The sequence below is a fragment of the Rhamphochromis sp. 'chilingali' genome, assembly GCF_963969265.1.
Source record: "Rhamphochromis sp. 'chilingali' genome assembly, chromosome: 10".
NCBI lineage: Eukaryota > Metazoa > Chordata > Actinopteri > Cichliformes > Cichlidae > Rhamphochromis > Rhamphochromis sp. 'chilingali'.
This window is the reverse complement of record NC_137937.1, coordinates 24,420,527-24,443,404: the sequence shown is the minus strand read 5'-3', so window position 1 is coordinate 24,443,404 and position 22,878 is coordinate 24,420,527. Positions and strand designations below refer to the sequence as shown.

At 38.1% G+C, this 22,878-nt stretch overlaps 1 protein-coding gene across 1 annotated transcript in view; it reads right to left on the bottom strand.

Moving 5' to 3' along the window:
- The window catches only part of grid2 (glutamate receptor, ionotropic, delta 2), a 539,815-nt gene that overhangs the window by 130,373 nt on the left and 386,564 nt on the right, over positions 1 to 22,878 (bottom strand). Inside the window, exon 8 of the mRNA XM_080893112.1 lies at positions 21,082 to 21,201. Within this exon, the coding sequence (XP_080749238.1) occupies positions 21,082 to 21,201 (120 nt within the window). The remainder of the gene's footprint in view (positions 1 to 21,081; positions 21,202 to 22,878) is intronic.

Sequence of the window (22,878 nt, the reverse complement as noted above, 5' to 3'; positions counted from 1 at the left end):
ACCCGTATACTTACGGCTGCTTCCAGCAGTATAACACAAAATTTCACAACCCTCAATTCATCTCAGACTTGTTACTTGAGCAATGACAATCACTTCACCGTACTAGATGATTTCACTAGGCCCTTCTGGACCTTTTTAAAAATTCTGAAAACCACTGTAGAAATAGTACTCTATTTTATGTGGTTGTACTGCAGAAACAGAGGATGATTGCAGCCTTTAGAATAGCATTTTAAGGGTGTGTTGTTGTTTTTTGGTTCCTCCTTTAGGGTAGGTACTCTGGCTGTACGAGATGAACCATATGACGTAAGTGTGAGGTGATTCATCCAGATGGAAGTGAATGTTGACTAGCTGAAGGCACCACAACCACCATTTCAAACAAACTAGTGTACATAGGTACACATTAGGTTTGAAAAAACATGAAATGCCAAACAGGACAGGCAAAAAAAAGAAAAGAAAAAAAAAAGAAATAATAACATTACTGAAGTTTACACCTGACCGAAGCTATAAAACTTATAAAGATACAGCTTATTTTAATAATTACTTTTTAAAATTTTGATTTTTTAATCACCCATGCTGAATTAAAGAGGTATTAAAAAGAGAAGCAAGATCAAATGAAATAGATCTGGGTTTATCCAACTGTGAAAATACAGAGGAGTTCTGATCTATCTATACAAATCCACAGTGGACTATCATGTGAATTCAGCATTCTAGTATCTAAGCAACCCCCCCCCCCCTTTTTTGGGGGGGTTCTAAACAAATCAAAAAAGTGTTCGAGAAGAGACAGAAAATTAACTTATGAGTGTTCATAACCTCTTTATATACAGACATGTGAAATTTGCATAAAATCAAAAAAGGAAAAAGGCAGGGGGCAAAAATATATTCTTTGTTTTATTGCTTATTTTATTTTGTAGCAATTGGGGTTATTCATAGTGGGAGTACTTCATGTTCATGACTTGAAGTACAACATTTGACTATAGATTTTATTCTCTTTCTTATATACATGCTAACATATACACACGTTCACACACCTACGAATCCACACTTGCATTCACACACAAACACACACACAAATACACTGAGCAGTCTCTGATCAATATAACGATGACAACAACAAGTCCTGTTCTGATTTCCCAGATGAGCCACAAGCTGTTTTATGACTTACTTGAATTGTTGGGAAGACGCGTGTCTGTGTGTGTGCAGTGCGGGTTAGATTGGGTTCTGGTATGTATATATAATTGAAACTTCCTTACTTAATGTGCTTTTAAATACCAAACTTTAAATTAATATGTAACTTAATAATTAAACTGCGCTATCATTTAATTCAGTGTCCGTCTCTTTTTAATTGAATAAAGAAGAAAACGTTTCATCACTTATTGCCTAAAAAGATGAGCGCAATTGGAGTTCTTGGAAAATGCTTTTTAAATCAATTAACCTTTGTGTTTGAGATATGTCTGGCAAATGAGAAAAAATGTGTTTGTCTAAAACAAAGCTATATAAAAGTCTATGATTAACACTACAGGAAAAAAATAATGCTAATTATTGATAAGGTGATACATAATTTGTGCATTTACCTCTGTATGTGTTTATGGCGTTTGTCTTTTCTGTTCTCTTGAAACGTGAGAAAAAGACAAAGAGACAAAAAGGCAGACAGAAAAAAATGGAAAGTAGAGCAGAGATAAGTAAAGGAGGAGATGCTGTTAAAAAATGGGGAAAGTGATTTAAAAAATGTTCTTCACCCTGAAAATGCACAGATTAATTATTTATAGACACTTTGGGGTTTGCAGGCGTTTCTCTGCACCAGTTTCAGCCATCCCAGCCTCTCATACTGTAAACCGTGGCTGGAAGCACTGACGATGTGTCAAGCTGAAAGACTTGATGTTTAAGGGAAACAGCTCACTGTCAAGGCCCTGCTATACACACACACACACACACACACACACACACACACACACACACACACACACACACACACACACACACACACACACACACCAGTGCCAACATATACAGTTGTGTGGAAAAATATTCGGTCCTTCCTGGTTTTCTATTTTTTTGCATATTTCTCACAAATACATATTTCAGATATATAACAAGTTTTAATGTTAGACAAAGAATACCTTAGTAAGCAGAAAATTCAGCTTTAAAATGATGATTTGATGAGCTTTTGTGTTCTTTTGGCCAGGAGTGGTTTTCACTTTGGAACTCTACCATGGACGCCATTGTTGCCCAGTCTCTTTCTTATTGCTATCATGATCTGACCTTAACTGAAGCAAGTGGGGCCTGCAGTTATCTAGATGTTATTATGGCTTCTTTTGTTACTTCCAGGACGAGTTGTCAACGTTCACTTGGAGTAATTTGGCCAGAAACTCCTCGAAAGGTTCATGACTGTTCCAAATTTTTACCATTTGTGGATAATGATTTTTGGCCAGGGAGCTTTGGATGTTTTTTTCCCTTTAATAAATCAAATTATCTTTTACAAAACTGCATTTTGTATTTACTTGAGTAGTCTTTGTCTAATATTAAAATTTGTTTGATGATAATGAAATACGTAAATGGGACAAATATGCAAAAGACTAAGGAATCAGAAATTTTCACTGCACTCTAAGCACACAGAAGCTATCAAAGTGCAGCTAAAGATGTAAAGCCATGGGGACTCTTAATGTTGATGATGAGAGAGAGAGAGATGAGATAGCCTTTATTTGTCAGTTGCAGGTCTTTTGCCCACAACCGAGATGACAGACCTTGCCGACCGTACATACAATACACAAACATCACATTGGGGAGACAGGTCAGGCTAGGTAGCGAGGAAAAAAACATCGAAATGTGTAACACAAAAGGATAGTACAGGAATGCACAGATCAGGGAGTTTTTGTTCGGCTCCAGCCTTGAGCCCACAGCTGGCGCCGAAGGGGTAGCCGGATTATGATGGTAATTTGTCTTTTGCAACAACTCATGAGAATTTCAAAGCTGTTCTTTAACACTCCGACACTGGTCTCTCAGTCTCCCGTTGGAGAACCGCGAGCTTCCCCATGATGGTATCAAACTTGGGTTCCGTGGTGTTGTCATTCTTTTGCTCAGAGAGCCGATTCTAAGAACTCACGGCTGCAGTGAGCTGTAATCCAACTTTCACTCAAAGGTGTTATTCTGAGCAGGCCTCTCCTTGATGTAACCCAATATACGCTCAGAGGTGTTATTCTGAGTATTCACGGCAGCTGTAAGCGTCTCCAAGATCTTAACCATGCTGCTCTCAATGAGCCCGTTTTGAGAAGTTGCGCCTCGTCCCACCGTTTCAATCCCAGCGGGCGGCCTTGGGGGGGGTTTGAACAGCCGGTTCCGCTTTCTTAATTCTCCGATAAGCCAGGGCCAAGCCAGCTCCGATCAGCAAGAACCCTGTTATCATGGTTCCGAATAGGTAGATATCTTCAGCGTCCTCGATCGACAGTCCCGCCAGGCACACGACCCTCCATTCCTGCCACCCATCCATCGTGTATCCGGCAGGGAAAGTCCCTCCAGGGCACTCGGGCTCTCCTGAGCCCAGACTTCTCGTTGACAAAAGGATGTCAATAGCATTCAGAGACCAGTTGATCAAATCCATAATTTTCTTTAGGTTTTAGAAACAGACTGTGAGAGAGTGTTCCAGGGAAAGTAATACAAGAAAACACGAGACTAGACAAGGACATAAGCAGGGAAGATAAGGGAGAGGAGAAAAAGTGTGTCCGCCTCCTCCGAGAGCCAAAAAGGATGTCTTCAGTATAGCGGGAACATTTAAGCCATTAAATACCACAGGGGTTTAAATAATACATGTGCATACATCTGCAGTTAGAAATTATGCATGTACATATACAATCATGATAACATGAAATCTGAAATCTTACTTTGAGAACATCAGAAAGGCAACATGCACAATGTTATTTCATTTTTGTGTAGCTTTTCTTCTGATTCCACTGACTGTATCTTACGTAAGCAATGAATAATATTACATTTTTTTTTGCTCGTTCTGTGTAGAGCTCATGCACAATCTTTTGGTAGCTGAATTTCTGTTATATAAGAGAGTAACATTTTTATTGTTTTGAGAACCTTTTACATCTCACAGTTTGTACAGGAACATATCCTAGTGCTTATTCTGTAATACGTTATTGCGTGCTTTATTTGCTCTACACTTTCATGGCCCTTCATCATAACACTCTTATGTATTGTCTTATGTAATTTCTTATTATTTGCTTCATTTTCTACAGACAAACTGCAGGTAAGTGTTTTCAGTAACCCCTATTGTAAATGTTTATGTAAATATTTAAGTTGTTTAATTATTCATCTTCTTCGTTTACTTCTTAACACAGCAAGGTAAGAATGTTGACAAAAATGTAATTTTTACATCTTATGTCAAGCTACGCTAGAGTAGATATAGTCCTTTTTTCATAGGTACAAAAAACTAATTCTACCTAGTAATTCAGTCAATATGATATCTGCAGCACTCAGACAGCTAGACTAACCTGTGCCAGTCTAACCACCTAGCTGGTCCCTCAACAGATCTCTGTGTGTTTGTCTGTGTGTGTTTGTTTGCATTATAAGGTGAGATCCTGATAATGGAGCTCACCATACTATTAAGGTCCAAAAGCTTTGGAGGGACCTTGTAGATTTCAATGACTATTTGAGGGTTAAGGCATGTTTTAGCATTAAGGGCTACATGGACGTTTATTCAGTTGTAATGGTTAAAGTTAGGATAAGAGCTGCATGTGTCTATCGCATGTGGATACAGTTAAAGTTAGTTTTACAGCCATTCTGGTACACTTAGCACCCTTCACTTCTCAGCTGTCCAACACTCACTTACTCTCACTTTCATACAATACACTCACACACACAAAAACACATTCAGTCCTGTCACCCATCACTCTGATTCTTACTGTTCACTGAGGGCCTGTCTCAGAGTCTGGTATGTCCAAAAGCAGTTATTTTGTTGCATTAGCACATCTCTTGACCTCTCCTGTAAACTGATATTTACCTAGCAGAAAAAGACAACAGGCACAGAAAACACAGAGCAGAGGTACAGAGCCTCAAGCAGGAAAGGAAATAATAAAATATTAAATCACAAAAAAAGAAAAAGGTTAGAATGATATAGGAAATGCAAATCATTTCAACCCTGTATTTAATTCTAAGTGTAGCATTATAGAAATTTTGAAAATGAAATGAAAGATTTTTGCAAATAAAAATAAACGCTTTCTACTTTATTATTAGCCACATGTTTAAAAGATTATTTTTTACACTGGTTTAAAGGGATTTCAACAATTAAAGAATAACCAAACTGAAAGATATAAGTAATCAAGAAATTGGGAATTTATATTCCACATAATCTTATAACACAGGACAAGGCTGACAACCAATATTAAATAGCTGCACAGTCTATGGAAGCAGAATAGCCTTTAAACTACATAGGATTCTTGATGGGAAATCATTACTTCAGGAATCAGGAATGCTTCTGAAAGCAACTCTCAGCAGACATAGTTCATCACTGCTCAGCAAATGACAGTTAAAACTCTGCTATGAAAAGAAAAAAAAACATAAATCATTAAGATCCAGAAGAGCTGTTGCCTTTCCTCGCTTGATTTCATTAATGATAGATAGAAAAAGCAAATTGTCCATGCTAATATGAGAGGGCCTTAGTGTACAGGGAAGCAGGCCAAAACTAAATGAAGCTGTGTGTATTTTAAGAGCAATGCTCTATAGTAAAATAAACCAAGGTGAATCCACTTGTTTTCAGTAAACTAATGCAAAAGTAAAAATTTCAACCGCATTTCGTGGAAGAATCTAGCCCTTAAACCGCTCTGCTTACACTCTGGACCTATTAACCAAAAACGTTCCAAAGTATGAAACAAAACTTTTAAAACAAGTAGGCCTTGTAGGTAAATACAATGATTTTCTCTATTTCATCACACAAGCTATTATAAGCAGGCTGCTTTTTTAAGAAATAAGAAAACTTAAAGACTAAACTTAATACATTTTAGTTGTTGTTTTGCAGGTACTGTAAGTTCAATATTAAAAACTGGTGATTTAGCTGAATGCTGAAAGGCATTATGCCTATACATGTCCTTGCACAATGTGAATAGAGGCCATGGGGAAATAGGCAAACAATAGCAATAATCAGTAGAAAAATTAGGTAAACATACTGAGGAGCAGAAAGGTAATCCTCTAGTGAGCTCACTATGATAGTGAAGGGACGTTGTGGAACTTAATGCAGTGGAGAACAGTGTAGACACTAAGCTTGTGTAGTCATTGTGTGCCTATACCGCAATGTATAATTGTCACAGCATTGTCTTACTTTAAGGCGCATGTTTATCCAAAGCTATTTAAATATCATATATGTTTATATGTAAATGATGAATGGGTGAATGTCACACTTGTGTATTTGTGATCCACAGAAGCATGCAGTGCTAGGCAGATTCTGGGTGCTGTAATCCGAGGTTTACAAGCTGTAATGCTGCTGAAAGCCTACAGGCCCAGCTGGCAGACAGAAAGAGAGGGAGAATAAAAGAGAGAGACAAGAAAGGACATTGTAGGTAAGACAAAAAATGAGTCGCTAAAGAAAGGACAGTCATATGAATCACAAATTAAACATATAGAGCGAGGAAGAAAGTTTTAGATAGAGAGTGGAGAGAAACATGGAGAGACAGAAAAATACAAGCAGCAAGATACACTGAAGAAGTTTAGAACTAGACCAATCTACTCATATATAAACTACAATGTGTTAAGGATAGGCAGATGAACAGCTAAATACATTTCACAGAGAAGAAGAAAAAAAGAGTCTGAACTTTTCATCGAAACTCTTTTGTTAGTCAAGTTTCATTCTAAATAGTATTTACTTATAGGCTTTGTAAACATTGTTTTCACAGATTTGATCAGTTATGACCATTTTTATTAGCATGTTTTTTTCTTTGAAATTACAGTTACATGTTTACATAAACAGCAAACAGCTGTGTAGACACAGGAAGTCACTGAATTGTTGCTCGTGGCTTTGACACTGACTGTAGTGCACATTCTGGGCTCGAGTAGTTTAGCTGATCCTCTAATGTATTAACTACTTTGAAATATGTCAATCACCAGTATGTTGTGGTCTCATTGGTTTTGGTTTCATTTTCTGCCCTTAGAGTTGAGGGAACTCTCTTAGGCTTTTTTTCAATTTCTTTAGTATTCAGTATTCATGAATAGTCCTGCAGGCTTTTACAAGGATGTCTAAAAGCTCTTCTTTTGGATGAAAGCTGACTTCTGCACTGCTTTCTGATGGGGTTTTTTTATTACACACACTGTGGCACAGTACGGTAACAGGTAGTTTTTACATACATTCACACTGAAGATTACAGATAGTCTGACCAAGGGAATGGTGTGGACAGTCACACCTTATCTAATTGAGGTACTCTAAGTTCTTAAAGGACTGTATTGTAAACAAAAAAGAATGTGTGGCATGGAATAAAATGAAAGGAGGTGCATTGAAATGAAATGAGAGAGAACAGCCTGACAAGAGTTAGAAGAAGAGGAAGCGAAAGAATGATGGCATATCAAACCAATACAAATCTGCCCACCCCCAGCCCCCACTATAATCCCTTTATAATGTGCAACAACACAGACACATACACACAAACTGGAACAGGCACACCATAAATCCTTCTTGTCTTTGCTTATCAAGCCTATGAGAAGATCTACTGTAGGCATGTGGTGATTTACTCAGAGATTATCAACCAATGATACCATTGTGTTTTTCAGTCCTCTGGTAGTTTCTGCCTGTGTATGCCAAAGACTGAAGTCAGGGGTATCTAAAAATGAAGATGAAGAGTATGAAGATGAATGAAGATGAAGAGAAATTAATTTAATTTCTTAAGACGAATATAAATAGAGTATTATATTGTCATTAGACATATTAACAAGATATATACATATATATTAGGGGTGCAACGATATTCGTATCGATATTGAACCGTTCGATACAGTGCTTTCGGTTCGGTACGCATATGTATCGAACAATACAACATTTGTAATTTATTTTATCAACTTTCCTTCTGATGATGCTGTCTGTGTTGAGCGCTCAGTGAATCTGCGTTCGACTACTCCGCCTAGGCTGCACTGTCGAGCGCAGATCCACTGAGCGCTCAACACAGACAGCATAGTCAGAAGGAAGAGCGCAGGGCAAGCTAGCAAGACAGAAGTTAAGCTCTCCTTGCAACATGGACCTCCCCCACCCTCATTCAGATCTGGCGTTTGGAATTATTTTGGTTTTCATGTGACGTATGACCCTGAAGGTAAGTGAGTCATGGACTAAAGTAAAACAGTATGTTGGATGTGCCATGCAATGCTCAATTACATGGGTGGGAACTAGTGTGTTAGCGCAGTTAGCTCGTTAACGTGTTGGCCGTCTAGCCCCATGCACGGGGCGATCGGCGGTAGCTCGTTAACGGAGATTTGCCGTGTTGTGGCGTTAAGGTCATTTCAATGAGATTAACCTGAAAGCACTAGTGGGAACACAACGAATATGACTGCACATTTACGCCGACATCATCCTAGTGCAAAGACAAAAACAACAAGCATGCTACTAACTTTAGCCGAGTCATTTAGACAGCTGTTAGCACATGATTCTCCTTATGCTGCTGAGAATATAGCCCAGAAGAAGCGGATAGTATAGCTTTTATTTTGGAAAGAGACATTTCTCTGTAATAAACTCTCTTTTCCAAAGATGAGTGATTCCTCAATCAGATACAGGGCTTGCAATATCGCTAGCCCAACGTCCCGGGGCTAGCGATTTTTCCAGTCTGGCTATTGTAGGAAGGAAAAATATGTCAATGCTTTTGCATTCTTTCGGAAATGTAGCTGGGTAATTATGTCATTGGCATCGGTGAGCCACTGTCAATATGTGACATATTGAAATCGCGTTTGAATTTGCGCTTGGTTTTTGCTTTCACTTTGCAATCGTGCGAACTGTGTATAGAGAGCGACAGCACTGATCTGTGAGTGATGATAATTTGTGCACCAATTCCTCTGACATCGTCTTATTAATCGTTAGCTTACTATGCAAACATGACAAGTGAAATCTCCCGCAGCAAGCTTAAACATGTGAGAGGTTGATCGCGCAGAGAATCGCTGAGCTTATGTGAGTGCGTGTGTAAAAGCAGCAGGATTTATATTTCAGTTCTGCTGAGCCAAATAAGACAGGTCAGGGTGAAGAAGTGACAGCCAAAGAAAAGCTTACTGCAAAACGGAGAAGTTATGACAAATCAGACTGTAAGGCAAAAAGAAGCTTTATGGTTTCATGGACAAAAGAATTTCTGTGGCTGCAATATGACGAGCTAAATAACCAGGGCTGCACATAAGTGGTCCGCAGGTGCGCATTCGCTGTCAAAATAAAAAACACGCACAAGGGTTAGGGTTAAATTTAAAAACTGTACTTTTGAGTTAAAATATATATTTATAATTTTAATAAATGACAAATTAAAAAGGCATGAACATTTTTTTGTATCGAAAAAATATCGAACCGTGACACCAAAGTATCGAACCGAACCGTGAATTTTGTGTATCGTTGCACCCCTAATATATATATATATATATATATATATATATATATATATATATATATATATATATATATATATATATATATATATATATACATACATACATACATACACACACACACACACACAGGGCATATACTTGTTAGCTCATTTCTTAATTCTTAGTCTTAGTACTTTACTACTGTCTTTGTGGGCTAGATTCAACAACCTGCTCGAGCCATTCCTCACAGACATTGGTCCATATTGATACTATTTACTGGCTACAAATCCATAATGTTAATCTCCAAAATATGAATTTTATCTAAAAATTGATGAAACTGCCATTGCTTTTAAAAACTAGTGAAAAAGACCTTGTTATTTATTAAGACCAAAGTATGGCATAGTGTGAGATATATATTCCGATAAATTTGCTGAATTTTAGATAAGGTGATTTATCAAATACTGCTCAAACAAACCTTTGGTTTAACAAGATAGATGAGCTGTAGAGACAAGAAAGCATTGAGTTACTGCTAGGTGATTGGCTGACTGGATATTTTTGTTGACAAGCTGTTGACCAGTACCTAATACCTAATAAAGTGCCCAGTGAGTGCTGAAAATCATGAATAAAATGGGAATAAATGGTGCAACATTATAATGAAAGAAGTCATGTAGCTACTCTTGTAAAACTCTCTATACAGCGTTTGAGTGCCTTTAAATTTATGTGTAAACATATTAACCAATAAACTAATAAACAGGGGCAAAATTACAGAAGAAAAATAAAACTTTTTGGTGGTGAAATTGTGACTAAAACTGATCATAGAGGGTGCTCATTTTAAATAGAAGCAATATCTCTTGCGGGATAATGTAGTTAAGAACAGGATGTTGAAGCCAGAACTGTGTAAGACTGATGTGCTGATAGGTTCCATCAGTTCATATAACTCCTTCATCAGTTCCATCACTGCAGCAGCCTCTGCTTCTGCTGGTGCCAGCAGTAATATTTGTCACAGAGCCAGCACAGATTTAGCTTGAAGAAAATGTGGAAAGTTTATGGGAAATTTGCCAATTTCATGGTGAAATAAGGTAATGTTAGGTAATGGTATTCCACATCAATACACTAGTCCAGTTTGCCGCAGGTCCTCCTTATACAACTCAATTTCAGGCTGTGCCTTGCTATTCGTTTTCACCATTGTGTGCTGCTAATCAAGGCCATAGTTAATTTGAATGATTGAATGACCGTGTAGCCAATTTGTGTACTATATTACGTTTATTTCCAATGTCACTATTTTTAGGTAGGCATACAAATGTCTGTTATTTATTTTAAAAAAATTATTGTAAAAACGTATTTTTCTACATGAGATCTCCACCCCCTCTAGCACCAGTTGCCACTATTCAGAAATCCACTGTATGCTTAAGACAAGGAAACAAACCTGGTGTCAGATCCCACTGATCAATCACCTTCACTTCTTTGCTAATGATCTCTCAGTCATTCTCAGCTGTCACCTTACTTGTGCTATGTTTACAACCAGGTCACAGGCAATTAGGCCTCCTCCCTTATGTCTCCTCCTGATCCTGTCAATCCATTTATCCATCCATCAATCCATCCATCCACTACATAGCAAAGATTAACCCAAGGACTGATAACCCACCTCATTTCCCTACTCCACTTCTCTGCTGTCCATCCATCACTCTCTCTCCATACTCATCTATCCATACATCTCTCTGGCTTAAAAAACATTAGCTTGAGGGCAAAACAGGGCTGCTTCTTGTTTCCTTTTTCTCCTTCGTTCATATAACCATCCTCTTATCCTTTCACAATTTTATATGTTACTCACACCTCGCTGAGCCGTTATTCTTCCATCCACCCAGGCACATCAGTCTAACCTTTTCTTCCCCTCTCACTGCTATATGCCTTATATTAATAACATAACATCCACGATTTGACAGTGATCTCTGTACCTCGGTGGCACTGGTGCACATGCAGCCCGACTATGTGCAAAAGACATAAAGAATGGATAAAGAATATATAGAGTATTGCAGTACACTGTAGAATAACACAACTAATCTAAAGTCTTCTATTTACTTTTTCTTCTGTAAGCTAATAAATTTAAAGATGTATAGCTGCTTATAGTTTATTTTATATATATATATATATATATATATATATATATATATATATATATATATATATATATATATATCTTGCCCCTTTGCAAGACCAAAGACTCTTATGTTTGGTCTTGTAGGCTCGTATGTTTTAAATAGGGGCAATTCAAGCTCATGCGGAGACAAGACAATTTCATATTTTACTACAGCAGAATGGAAATAAAGAGGATAGGGTTGGGTGAAGGGTTCTGACATCAGAGATATTTAATTCTGTCTTTTTTTCAGTGCTCCTTTGCATGTTTTTTTTTCCTTCAGGGGTAAGGGTTTATAGAGACAATAGTGCCTGCAGTATTCCAGAAATAGGTATGGAGCAGAATGTAAAACTTTTATAATGCACACACAATAACACTGCTGTTCTTTTATCCCTTCTTTTGTGCTCACTTTCTGTCTTTCTGTCTTTCCTTAAAATTCAGGGAGCCGCTTCAGTACATCATGCTCCCAAATTCTTTAAATGATAATACACAGCGGAACCTCAGTATATGCAGCCACCTATTACAGTTGCGGCATTTTCTTAAAAATCAGTGTGCTTATGCTCAGATTCCCTATGTCACAGCACAGAATCTGCCTTGGAGGAGACATGAGACGGGATTGACAGTTGAGTACCTGGGGAATAAAACTTCTCCTGGCTTGTCTCAACAAACAGAAAAGAAGAAGGGTGGCTGTCGGGCTAGTGTTTGGTGTTACCCATACTGTTTGCACAACGGATGTTTTTGTTTGGCACCACAATGAAGTTCCCAATGGGGTTTGTTTGACAGCAAGTAATAGTTAAAAATGCTGTTTCCCTCTCCTCTGTATTTTCACATTTGTTCGCCTCACTTATCTGATTCTGTTCTTTTTCTCCACCCGGCTCTTCATTCTGCCTCTCTCTATGTTTTCTGCTGTTCAGTCACAAGCACACACACAGATAATATTCATATGCGCTGCCAAACGTAGACTGATCCATGGACACCAGAGGCACTTCGTCAGCTTCAGTTAGCATCCAGTGTCCACTGTGCTGTGGTCACCCGGATTATAACTTGCTGGTCAGTGCATGTGTGTTAACTCTTGACTGACACGACCTTCCAGCTAAAACAAATGGAAGACATCAATCAGTCCCACAGAGGAAGCCTGCAAATACTCTAGTATTCATGAGTTCACAAGGGTAAAAGCTGTTACCACAAAGGTTGAAAAAAAATAATCTGGTGTGCTCTTGCCCTGACCACACTGGAAATGGACAGAATAATGTGATAGGACTGAGGACTTGAATGGATACTTTGACATTTTACCAAGTATGTTTGACTGACACCTCGCAGATCAGATGGTGTATGCTATCACTGAGCTTATCACTATTAATAGTAAGCTTACTCCGTGTTAAAGTAACATGTTTTGTTTTGTTTTTTTCCCCGTCATCTGCATGTACTCATTCACAATTTGTTATTGTTCTACTGTGCTTGTACTTCTACTATTTTGGGCTTCTGATGTCTTTTCATTGCAAATTATGTACTGACCAGGTTATTTTAACTTCCCTCTCACAATATGTCATACATCTTTTTTAATCAGAAATAACTAAAGTCTATTTGTTATGTTATTTTGTACCACTTACTGGGATCTGAGTACATAAACACTTTGCTGTAATAAAATCTTTGTACATAACGGCCAATTTTACATAAGAGCCAGGCGATTAGGGATGAAATGTTAAGCCTTGAAATATAAATGTTCATTTGAATTACATATTTTTAAATTCTCTTAATTCCTGTGTTTTTAATGTATCTTCATATGTTAAAAATATCTGCAAAAATTTTACATCTCTTTATTTTCTACCATTTATCAAGATCTGAGTCACAAGGGTAGCAGCTCATCCAGAGGGTACTGAGCGATCCCAAGTCAACCAAGAGATGTAATCTCTCCAGCATGTCCTGTGTCTGACCCACAACCTCTTCCTGGTACGACATGCCCAGAACCTCTCATCTAGGAGGCACCCAGAATTTATCCTATTCAGAGACCTTGACCATCTCGACCTGTTCCTTTTGATGTGGAGGAGTAGTGGCTGTACTCTGAGTCCCTCCCGATTGATCAAACTCCTCACCCTATCTGGAGAAGCTCATTTGCTTGTCTCTGCGATCTCATTTGGACACAATCCAGAGCGCGTAGCCATAGGATAGGATAGGAATGTGGATTAACCAATAAACTGACACCATCGCTTTCATGCTCAGCTTTCTAATTTGTTACAACGATTGGTCAAGAGTTGCTCCAGACACGACACCAAACTGTCAGTCAATCTCCCAATTCCCATCTCTCTTCACTTGTGATTAAGATCCCGAGATGCTTAAACTCCTCCACTTGGAGCAGGAACTTGTCCCTAAATTTGAGCAGACACTTCTCCATATTTCAGCTGAGAACCATGCACTCAGACTTGGAGGTGCTAATTCTCATTTCCATCACAAAAACAGAGGTGACAACACTTGGCTGTGCCTAGAAATTCTGTCCATAAAACTTATGGACGGAATCAGCAAAAGTGCACAGGGCAGCCTTGTCAGATTCCAACACCAACCAGGAATGGGTAAGACTTATTACTGGCAACATGGACCAAACACTCACTGTGGTTGTACAGATGCCTTCTGTCACACCAACTGTGTGCATGTCCTCCTTCACTACATCTATGAATCTCATCTGAATGATTGTTCAATGTTGTTGTACTAAATTCCAACTTCATTAATGCTGAAAAAGTTTGGTTGTTCACTAGTGGCGCCTGAAACATAGATACTAAAGATCTTTTGTGAAATTGCAACTTTGTTTTCTGTTACTTATCCAGGTTCTGTCATCCCACACTACAATACAGCCTCAGCAACATGCAAGAACATTACACAAGGCAAAGGAAGCCATACACAAGTGCATGGATGCATATGCACAATGCTAACAGTTGAGAGAACCAGAGAAGTGGAGATGTAGGAACCTGCAAGCAGGATAAATCAATGACATCCTCTTGTCTCTCTGTCTCTCCCTCTCTCTCCATCACTCTGCTCCTATGTCTATCTCTCCTGTTTCCATGCCCTTTTCCATCTTTCTTTCACTCATGCATCTTTTACAGCTTCCTCTTTCCATCCTTTCTGCAATCTCCCACCTGGCCTGGAGGTGGGGGGCATGGTGAATGAAGAGTCATGCAAATCTACTTAATAAGATGGAAAAAAATGAGGAAAATAGAGATTTTTCTCCTTGGAGACATTTTTGTCTATCACTGTCTTCCATTCTTCAGTTACCATAACACTGCATGTTTCCAACCAGACCAGCTTTCTGCAGCTTATTTATAAAATTTTACTTTACTTCACGAGCCAGTCAAAATGTCTTTTTTTCAGATCAATCACTCTAACCTCTCTCTGTGTTTTACCATTACCTTATTTGTCTCACCCTGGACCTTTTCATATACCATTGACAGTCAGTTTCAGTGGTATTAGCCCTCATCCATAGAGCTTGGTAACTTGCCCTTGAGGGCTGTTGCCTCTCAGATATGTTCCATAATCACAGATAATCTGAAGCGCTGCTCAACATGCTGTGCATGAATAATCCAAATTAATTAAACATTTTAATATGCCTATTTCTGTGTTATCAGCTATAATGTATTTGATGTTATCAGGAATCTTTATCTGGCCTGTAGGTCTTGGGATTTCAGTTTTGTCTCAGCTGAGCTACAAATGCCTATTTATTAAAAAAAAAAAATACTACCTCAATCTTCCTCGGGGATGTCCCTTTATTTATATATATGCATTTTTTTCTCTTCGGGTGAACCATTTCATGACATGTTAAACAACACTTAATGCTGGTTAGAAAAAAAGGTGATAAGTCAGGTAACATTAGTTTAGGCTCTGAATTCAGTAAAAAGCTATTTCAGCAGATATATGGAGGATCCTGTTGGGACAGTGCACTGCCAACATCAAAACAGAGACAAACCACAGGATATTAGTCTGTGAGCCAATAACAGGTGTGTTATTGAAAGGAAACACAAGACAGTGCTCAATTTTGTCTGACATTTTTCTGCTTACTGTAGTGGTATTGAAGTAAAAATATATCTGGGACATGTGTTCAGAATAAAAATTCACCATTGTTGTCCCTTTAAAAAACTACATAGAAGCTTTTGTTGCATCCTGATCCAAAGGTTAATTCATATGTCTGTGGAGTGCTGGTGAAAAACAGCTTTGTGTGTCACTGTGGCTTGGATTTCTCAAATTTTAACAGTAATTAACCCTGTCTGGAACTCAGTTTCTGGCTTTGTTTCTATAGCAGAATCTCTCTGTGTGTTTATGTGCTAAACGAGAGGAAACTCTGCGTCTCCCTCTCTGTGTCACGCATTTATGGTCATGCAGACTGACATAAATTGTTATGCAAAAAGAAAAAGAGTTAACTGAACATTTTCAAACATGTCAGAAGATTTATGCAAATGCACGTGTGAATGGGCTTGCATGTGTTCCCAAGTGACTGCAGCTATTAAGGGTATTTGAGCTTGTGCGCGCATTAAGAGATCGCATAAAAGAAAAATGTCTTTCAATCATTCAAAACATGTAATGGTGGGGAATGTTTTTCACATGGTGGCGGGACTGTGAAAAGGCTCCCAGGGTCCCATGACTCTCTGAAGTCACTTAACATAATTTACCACATATGTCAAATAAGACTGGAGATGATAATTGAAGTGACCTCAATTTAGGAACACTGCAGTTTGCAGGCCATTGATTTGCATAAAGAGGGAGAACGTTTCAATCTCTCCTCCAAAAGATGGAGAATATGAGCCCGTGTGTGAGTGGAAGGAGACCATGGGCATATGTGAGAGTAAGAATGTAATGATTGTGACTCTATTATGACCTGAGCTGCTGTTTCTATCGCTTGCATGGGATCTGAAAGGATTAGGTCATCTATCTCCTTTCTAGCTGTCTCTTGTGCTGTTCAGCTTGTTTCATTTTATCTCTCTTTTCTTCAAATCTAAACCTCCTTCCTTCTTATCTCCTCAGTTAGCCACAAGCCTTTTTTTTTATTGTGGCTGTTTTAAAGTACTCGATGCCGTTTTTCTCTCTGAAGTCATTTAAGATGTAGCTGATAGCTAACGAAGCAATTACACATGGCAGTCTTGTCGCCTCTCTGTAAGAGATCAGTGGAGCCTGACATGCCTGTATATGTATATATAGAGAGATATATAGGCTCTGTGTATAGAAACCGAAGGTAATGGAGCAAAAATCCAATTCTACCACAGTGTAGTGGTAATAATTATGACGGATCTCAGGTATTTGCTACTATTATTATCGCTCGATAGCTGTATGCATCTGTGTGAAGTATGATGGGGATAAAGTCAAAGCGGATTGGTGAAGAAGAATCTAACAGGGAGATGAAGAAGGAGGAAGTCGTAAAAGAGAAAGGCGCTCAGAAGAATACATTAATTAAGTAAAAAACAACAATAACAAAAAAAACCAAAAGTTATTAATGAAACTGTGAGCAGGCCTAGGAAAGCTCAAAGAGAAACCGTGAGGAAGAACAGAAAAGAAAGGTCAGGTTAAGTTATATGCTCACATGAAACCAGTGGTATTACTATAATTAGGGGAATAAGCATGTATTGTTAATGGTCCGGTTAGGTCAAAAAGGCACACAATAACATTGATTGCAATTTAGCTGGGCTTTTTGAGGACTTGTCAAAAACAGAGAAAGCTTTAATGCAGAACTGTAGTCAGGTACAAGAAAAACACATTAAACTTCATATGGCATGATTAATATATATGTTCTAAAGATGAAGTGTGAGAAGGGAGATGATCTATAATTTATGCAGGAATATAACCAATGGTAATTGCGTTTGGTTCCAGACTTAGACTTTTTTTTTTTTCATTTTTTATGGGAAATGTCATGTGACTTCACCACCTATGTTAAAATACAAGATAACCACAAAGCAATTTATAAATAACGGATCAAAAGTTTCTATAAGGAATGTGGTCCCTTTATTTGTTTACACTTCTGTAACACGGGTCACCAGACCTCAGGGGTGGTTAAATAAATATGTTACAACATTTCAGCAGTGAACAGAACACGTGGGTTTATTTGAGTTTCAAGAATTTTCTTTTCAGCAAAGCTTATACAAAAGCTTCCTTCTCTCTGTTTGCTCTGAAGTGTAAACGACCCAGAGTCTATGAAACTGAGGAACTTTATCAGTAATTCATACAAATGAAAGAAACTGTTTCTGTTCCTTTTATTTCACTGCTGTTTTTTACTTTGCCATTATTATTTCTTTCATAAGAATACCAGCTTGGATTGAAAATTATAGAGTGCGAGCCTTTTTCTTCCAGCTTTCCTTTCTGATGGCTCAGTTTTTTAACCATGATAAAAAAATTGGATGTTGGTGACAAATATATATTTTTATTACAGTATTTTTTTTGCAATCATTTTTTTATTATTATAAATTTTTGTAGTATATGTGCACCTAACACATAACAGTTATTGGCTTGGTCTACATATTTTAGAAATTTAGAAAATTATGCAGTAAGGTCAACTTTTCTTCTTTAAAAAAAAAAAATCTTTTGATTTAGACTGATTTAAGTTACTTTATTTTACATGCTGTACATTTTACTTTGCAAATAAAACAAGACCTATGTATCACTTAAGCACACAGTACAAAAGAAAAAAAATGACTTGAGTGAGAGAACCAGATAGCTTTCATAATATTAAGTATATTTCAATTAAGTATATTCTTTCTTAGCTTTTCTTAGCACACAATGCAGAGGAGAAAGGAAAAATAACAGCTCTTGGTTTTCATTGCAATCAGCATGCATTGGTGAAACTTCTGCAACGTACCCACATTTGCATTCAGGGACTACAACTAATTGAATGGCTGATGTATTGGTGATAGTTCTTTTTCTGCTGATATACCAGGATATTAATTTCTTTTCTAGTTTTTCTTCTCCGTGGATTTATATACATAAAAAGGTTCCAGCAGGACTTTCCTCTAGCTTTCTTTTTCTGTTTCTGAGTGAATATTTCAGTATATTTCACTATATTTCCAGCCGTACACACTGGCCATGTATGAATTTAATTGAATCCCTATGACAAATAAACAAATGTTCAGAGAATTAAGGGAGACTGTGGCAGGAATACTGTATAACAAGTGCTTGAATTCCCTAAGAAGTAATTATGCTCTGCGATTAGGGAATTGTGCCTTAATGTAATTATCCTGTGCTTTAAAGATTAATTTTGTCTGTGATGGCATGCTGTGTTATGTTGGTGCCTCACCACATTATCCATAATCACAGATCACTGTTATCTGTGAAGACAGACGCACTGTGCATACGTGTCTGAGGACATCATTTTTGTGTCCTGTTTCTGTAAGTGTATTGGAAACAAGAACATGGACTGAGAACATCTTCAAGCAACTCACAGAAGTCCAGACGCTTTTCTTTCCAAGCTCCTTAGACTACGATGACCTGGATGACTGAGAACCTTCACAGCACTGTCCAGTAGAAAGTTATCAGTATTATGCATAAAACAAGTAATTTAAGTAGTAATTTATTTATCAGCGGTTTTTCACAGAAGTGTATTCTTTACCACAGACGTATAGATCATCTTAATAATAAAAATCAGAGATTTGAATGTACATCTTTTTTTTAATATAGCCTGCAAAACACAACTAAGTGCACACATACACCCACAACCACACACTTGCACACAATCCATGAACAAACAATGTTATGAATATGTGCGTGCATGGCTGTCTTTTATGATGCCTGTTAAAATTCATTATGCACGTATCATTACCAGATAGCATTTGAAGATGCTTCTAATGAATCCAATTAACACCATGCTTTATTGAAGGGGAGGCGAGCTGCAGTGCTCAGGCTTTACCCGACGGGTGGACAGAAAACATAAAAAATGAAAACACAAAAAAATCATTTGTTCTGTTCAAGACGTTAATGGCTTGGGAAAGAAAGAAAAAAAGAAAGACAGAGAAAGAGAGAATACAGGTATAAATATGAAAGAGCAGCTGGACTATGCTGCTACAGGGGTGACATGCAAAATGAAGAAATACCTGTGTAAATATGAGACACCATTTAGAGCAGGGGTGGCCAACCCGCGGCTCTCGAGCCGCATGCGGCTCTTTGCCTGGTTTCATGCGGCTCTTACGTTCATATCAAAGTTTATGTTTGTGTTTTGATTTTTTTTATGTTGTTGTTTTAAAATGTGCGCGTTCGCTTCGCTTGAGTTCAATACGGTATTTTTCATCAAATGCGCATGTGTGTGAGATGAAAATACCGCAAAGTTTCCCAGTAGGAGCAAGTTCGCCCTTAAAATGGCAGGAAAAAAATGCACAGCAAAAAGAAAATATGAAGATGAACACAGGACGTTTTTAACAGAGTGGGAGAGTTTATATTTTTTTGTTGAACGCAATGGTAAGCCATTCTGCCTTATATGTCAGACGTCATTAGCGCATTTCAAAGCTTCAAATCTTCAGCGCCACTTCAGCTCACTCCATGCTAACATCGACCAGGAATTTCCAAAAGGGACTGAACTTCGCAAGCACGAGTTGGCCACTTTGAAAAGTCAGGCAGAAAAGCAGATACAGTTTTTCCAAAAATTTACGAAGCGGTCAGAGACCATAACGCTCGCATCCTATCAGCTGGCTTGGAACATTGCACGGGCTAAAAAGCCATACAATGAAGGGGAGTTCGTTAAAAAATGCCTCAGTGATGTTGTTGGAATCTTGTCTCCTGAAAACGACAAATTAAAACGCATGGTATCAGACGTCCAACTGTCCCGCCACACTGTTGAACACAGAATATCGGACATTAACACGGCTATTGAATCACAGTTGCACTCTGACCTTCAAGCATGTGAGTATTTTAGTGTCGCATTGGATGAGAGTTGTGATATACAAGACAAGCCTCAGTTGGCAATATTTGTTTCAAACGTGTGTGTGTGTGAGACAGTGCACACAATGTTCATTGTTGAAAATGACTGGCCTGTGGTTTTAGTACTGTAGGAGTCCATTTCTGTCATTATCATGTTGGTGTGTGACATTTACAATAAATCTGGCTGAGCAGAGGTGTGTGTGTGTGTGTGTGTGTGTGTGTGTGTGTGTGTGTGTGTGTGTGTGTGTGTGTGTGTGTGTGAGTGTGAGAGAGAGAGAGAGAGAGAGAGAGAGAGAGGGAGGAAAGGATGGGTGATGTTCATGTGTGCCCATGCGTATGATGTGGCTCTTTGCGGTAACACAGTAAAAAAAAAGTGGCTCTTGGTCTCTGACTGGTTGGCCACCCCTGATTTAGAGACTAGGTGCAATGGAATTCCCCAGTAAATCCAGGAATTATGCAAATCTACTCTACGCATTTGAAGAAATTATCCTCCCTTCACCCACAGTAGAACGCCACACAGAGGTTCTGTTTTAACTACTTACCCTACTGACTCCCCGTCCTCTATCTTCTCCATAATTTGTGCCCAAGATTTCAAAGAAGATGTTGGGGTTAGTGCCGTTGTCAGTGAACTCCAAGAAACTGGTCAGGCCGCTCACCCCGAACTGCAAGGAAAAGATTTAGGATGTGTTATTTTTACAATTATTGTTGTTATCGTCAAAATTACTGTAATTATTATTGTGATTTTCATCACTATAATGATGTCAGCTTTTGTTTTGTCACTTCTCCCTACAAATCTTAGAAAACTAACAGTTTTTTCAGCAAAAAAAAAAAAGTGATGGTAACTGTACACAGCGAAACCGAGACACGTATGATTTTTACATCACATTCACATTCATATTATCACAGTCATAGGTATTGTGTGTGACATTTGACAGTGATACATAATACAGGTGGTCTCTTGTGATTTTTTTTTCCTCATCATGGAGGCATTACTTTCTCAGTTACTGTGATAGCAAAAGAATAAACATTCCATTTCACCTACATACACTTTAGTAACCTTCGGTGAATGGACCAGAGCATTATTAATCTGTAGCGTATAAACTGCGAGTCTGCAGACAGGCCAATGTCATACCTCGTGTCATTTTTAGGGATAATTATTCAAGTTACTGTGGTTTCGCCACGCGGATAAATTTGTGCAACTGTCAGACGCTGGAGAAGGACTGAAAGGGCATGCCGTTGTCTCATGCTGCTGTCATATATTCAGTGGGAAAACTTCAGCTTCTGTTGATGTTTGTCAGGATAGAAGTTACAATGATTTGAACTGATGAAAGCAACAACTGTTTATATTTTAGGAAAGTCAAATAAATGCGCTTATGGTTAATTTCAATAAGGAAGATCAATATTCACTCATCTGCCTGCTCTACAGGGTGTTAGGCTGCTTTTCTGTTTTCTACATCACTTTCACTTTTCCCAGCTGTCAATCTCAATACTGACATCATCATTCTAGTCCAATCGTCTTTTTACCCGTCTTCTTTGGGGCGATCAGCCTCCAGTTTGCATAGTTTAAATCTTTGCTCTCCGTCATTCTCGCTTTCAGACTCTCATTCATGCAACCCACCTCATCCCCAACTTCACCTCACTGACACCTCAGTCAGAGCTTTTCATCTTCACCATCACCAGTGTCTAGACTCCCGGGGGTCCTGCAATAAATCCTTTCACGGCTGATCGGCGGAGTGTAATCGCCATATACATTAATATCTCTATCTAAATAAACCAAGTTCAATTCTTTCAAGTAATCTCTTTTTATTGAACCCTCCTTATTTGATATCTGATGTCTGAGTTATAGAATAGTGACAGTCTTCCCAATTTTTGTAAATAATATTCTGAGAATTTGCAGTAATATCTCTCTTTCTGTACTCAAACACACCAGATGTATATGTGTGTCTGTCATAAGCGTGCATACCCCTAATGCTGATATGCTTTGAAGAACAACTAGTTATATTAGTATGTCTATGGCACTTCATAAGATATGGTAATGTGCTATTGGGATTACTAATCTATGTAAATATTTTATTCACCTGGGATGAGTGCACGTACTTAGATGCACACTCAGTATATTGCATGTTTACATCTCTGCATCAACAGCTGAGGTTGAAACTGAGCCCTTAATAGTCATTTAGGAGAACCTGGATGGAAAAGATGTTTTATTAAGTCTAAGAAGAGAAATAAAATAACAGCGAAATGAAAAAAAAAAAGACTTTTTAATTTTTGGATGCTTGACAGAACTAAGATGAAAGTAACAGCGTATGTGTGTTATAATAACAGCAAAAATAAATTGA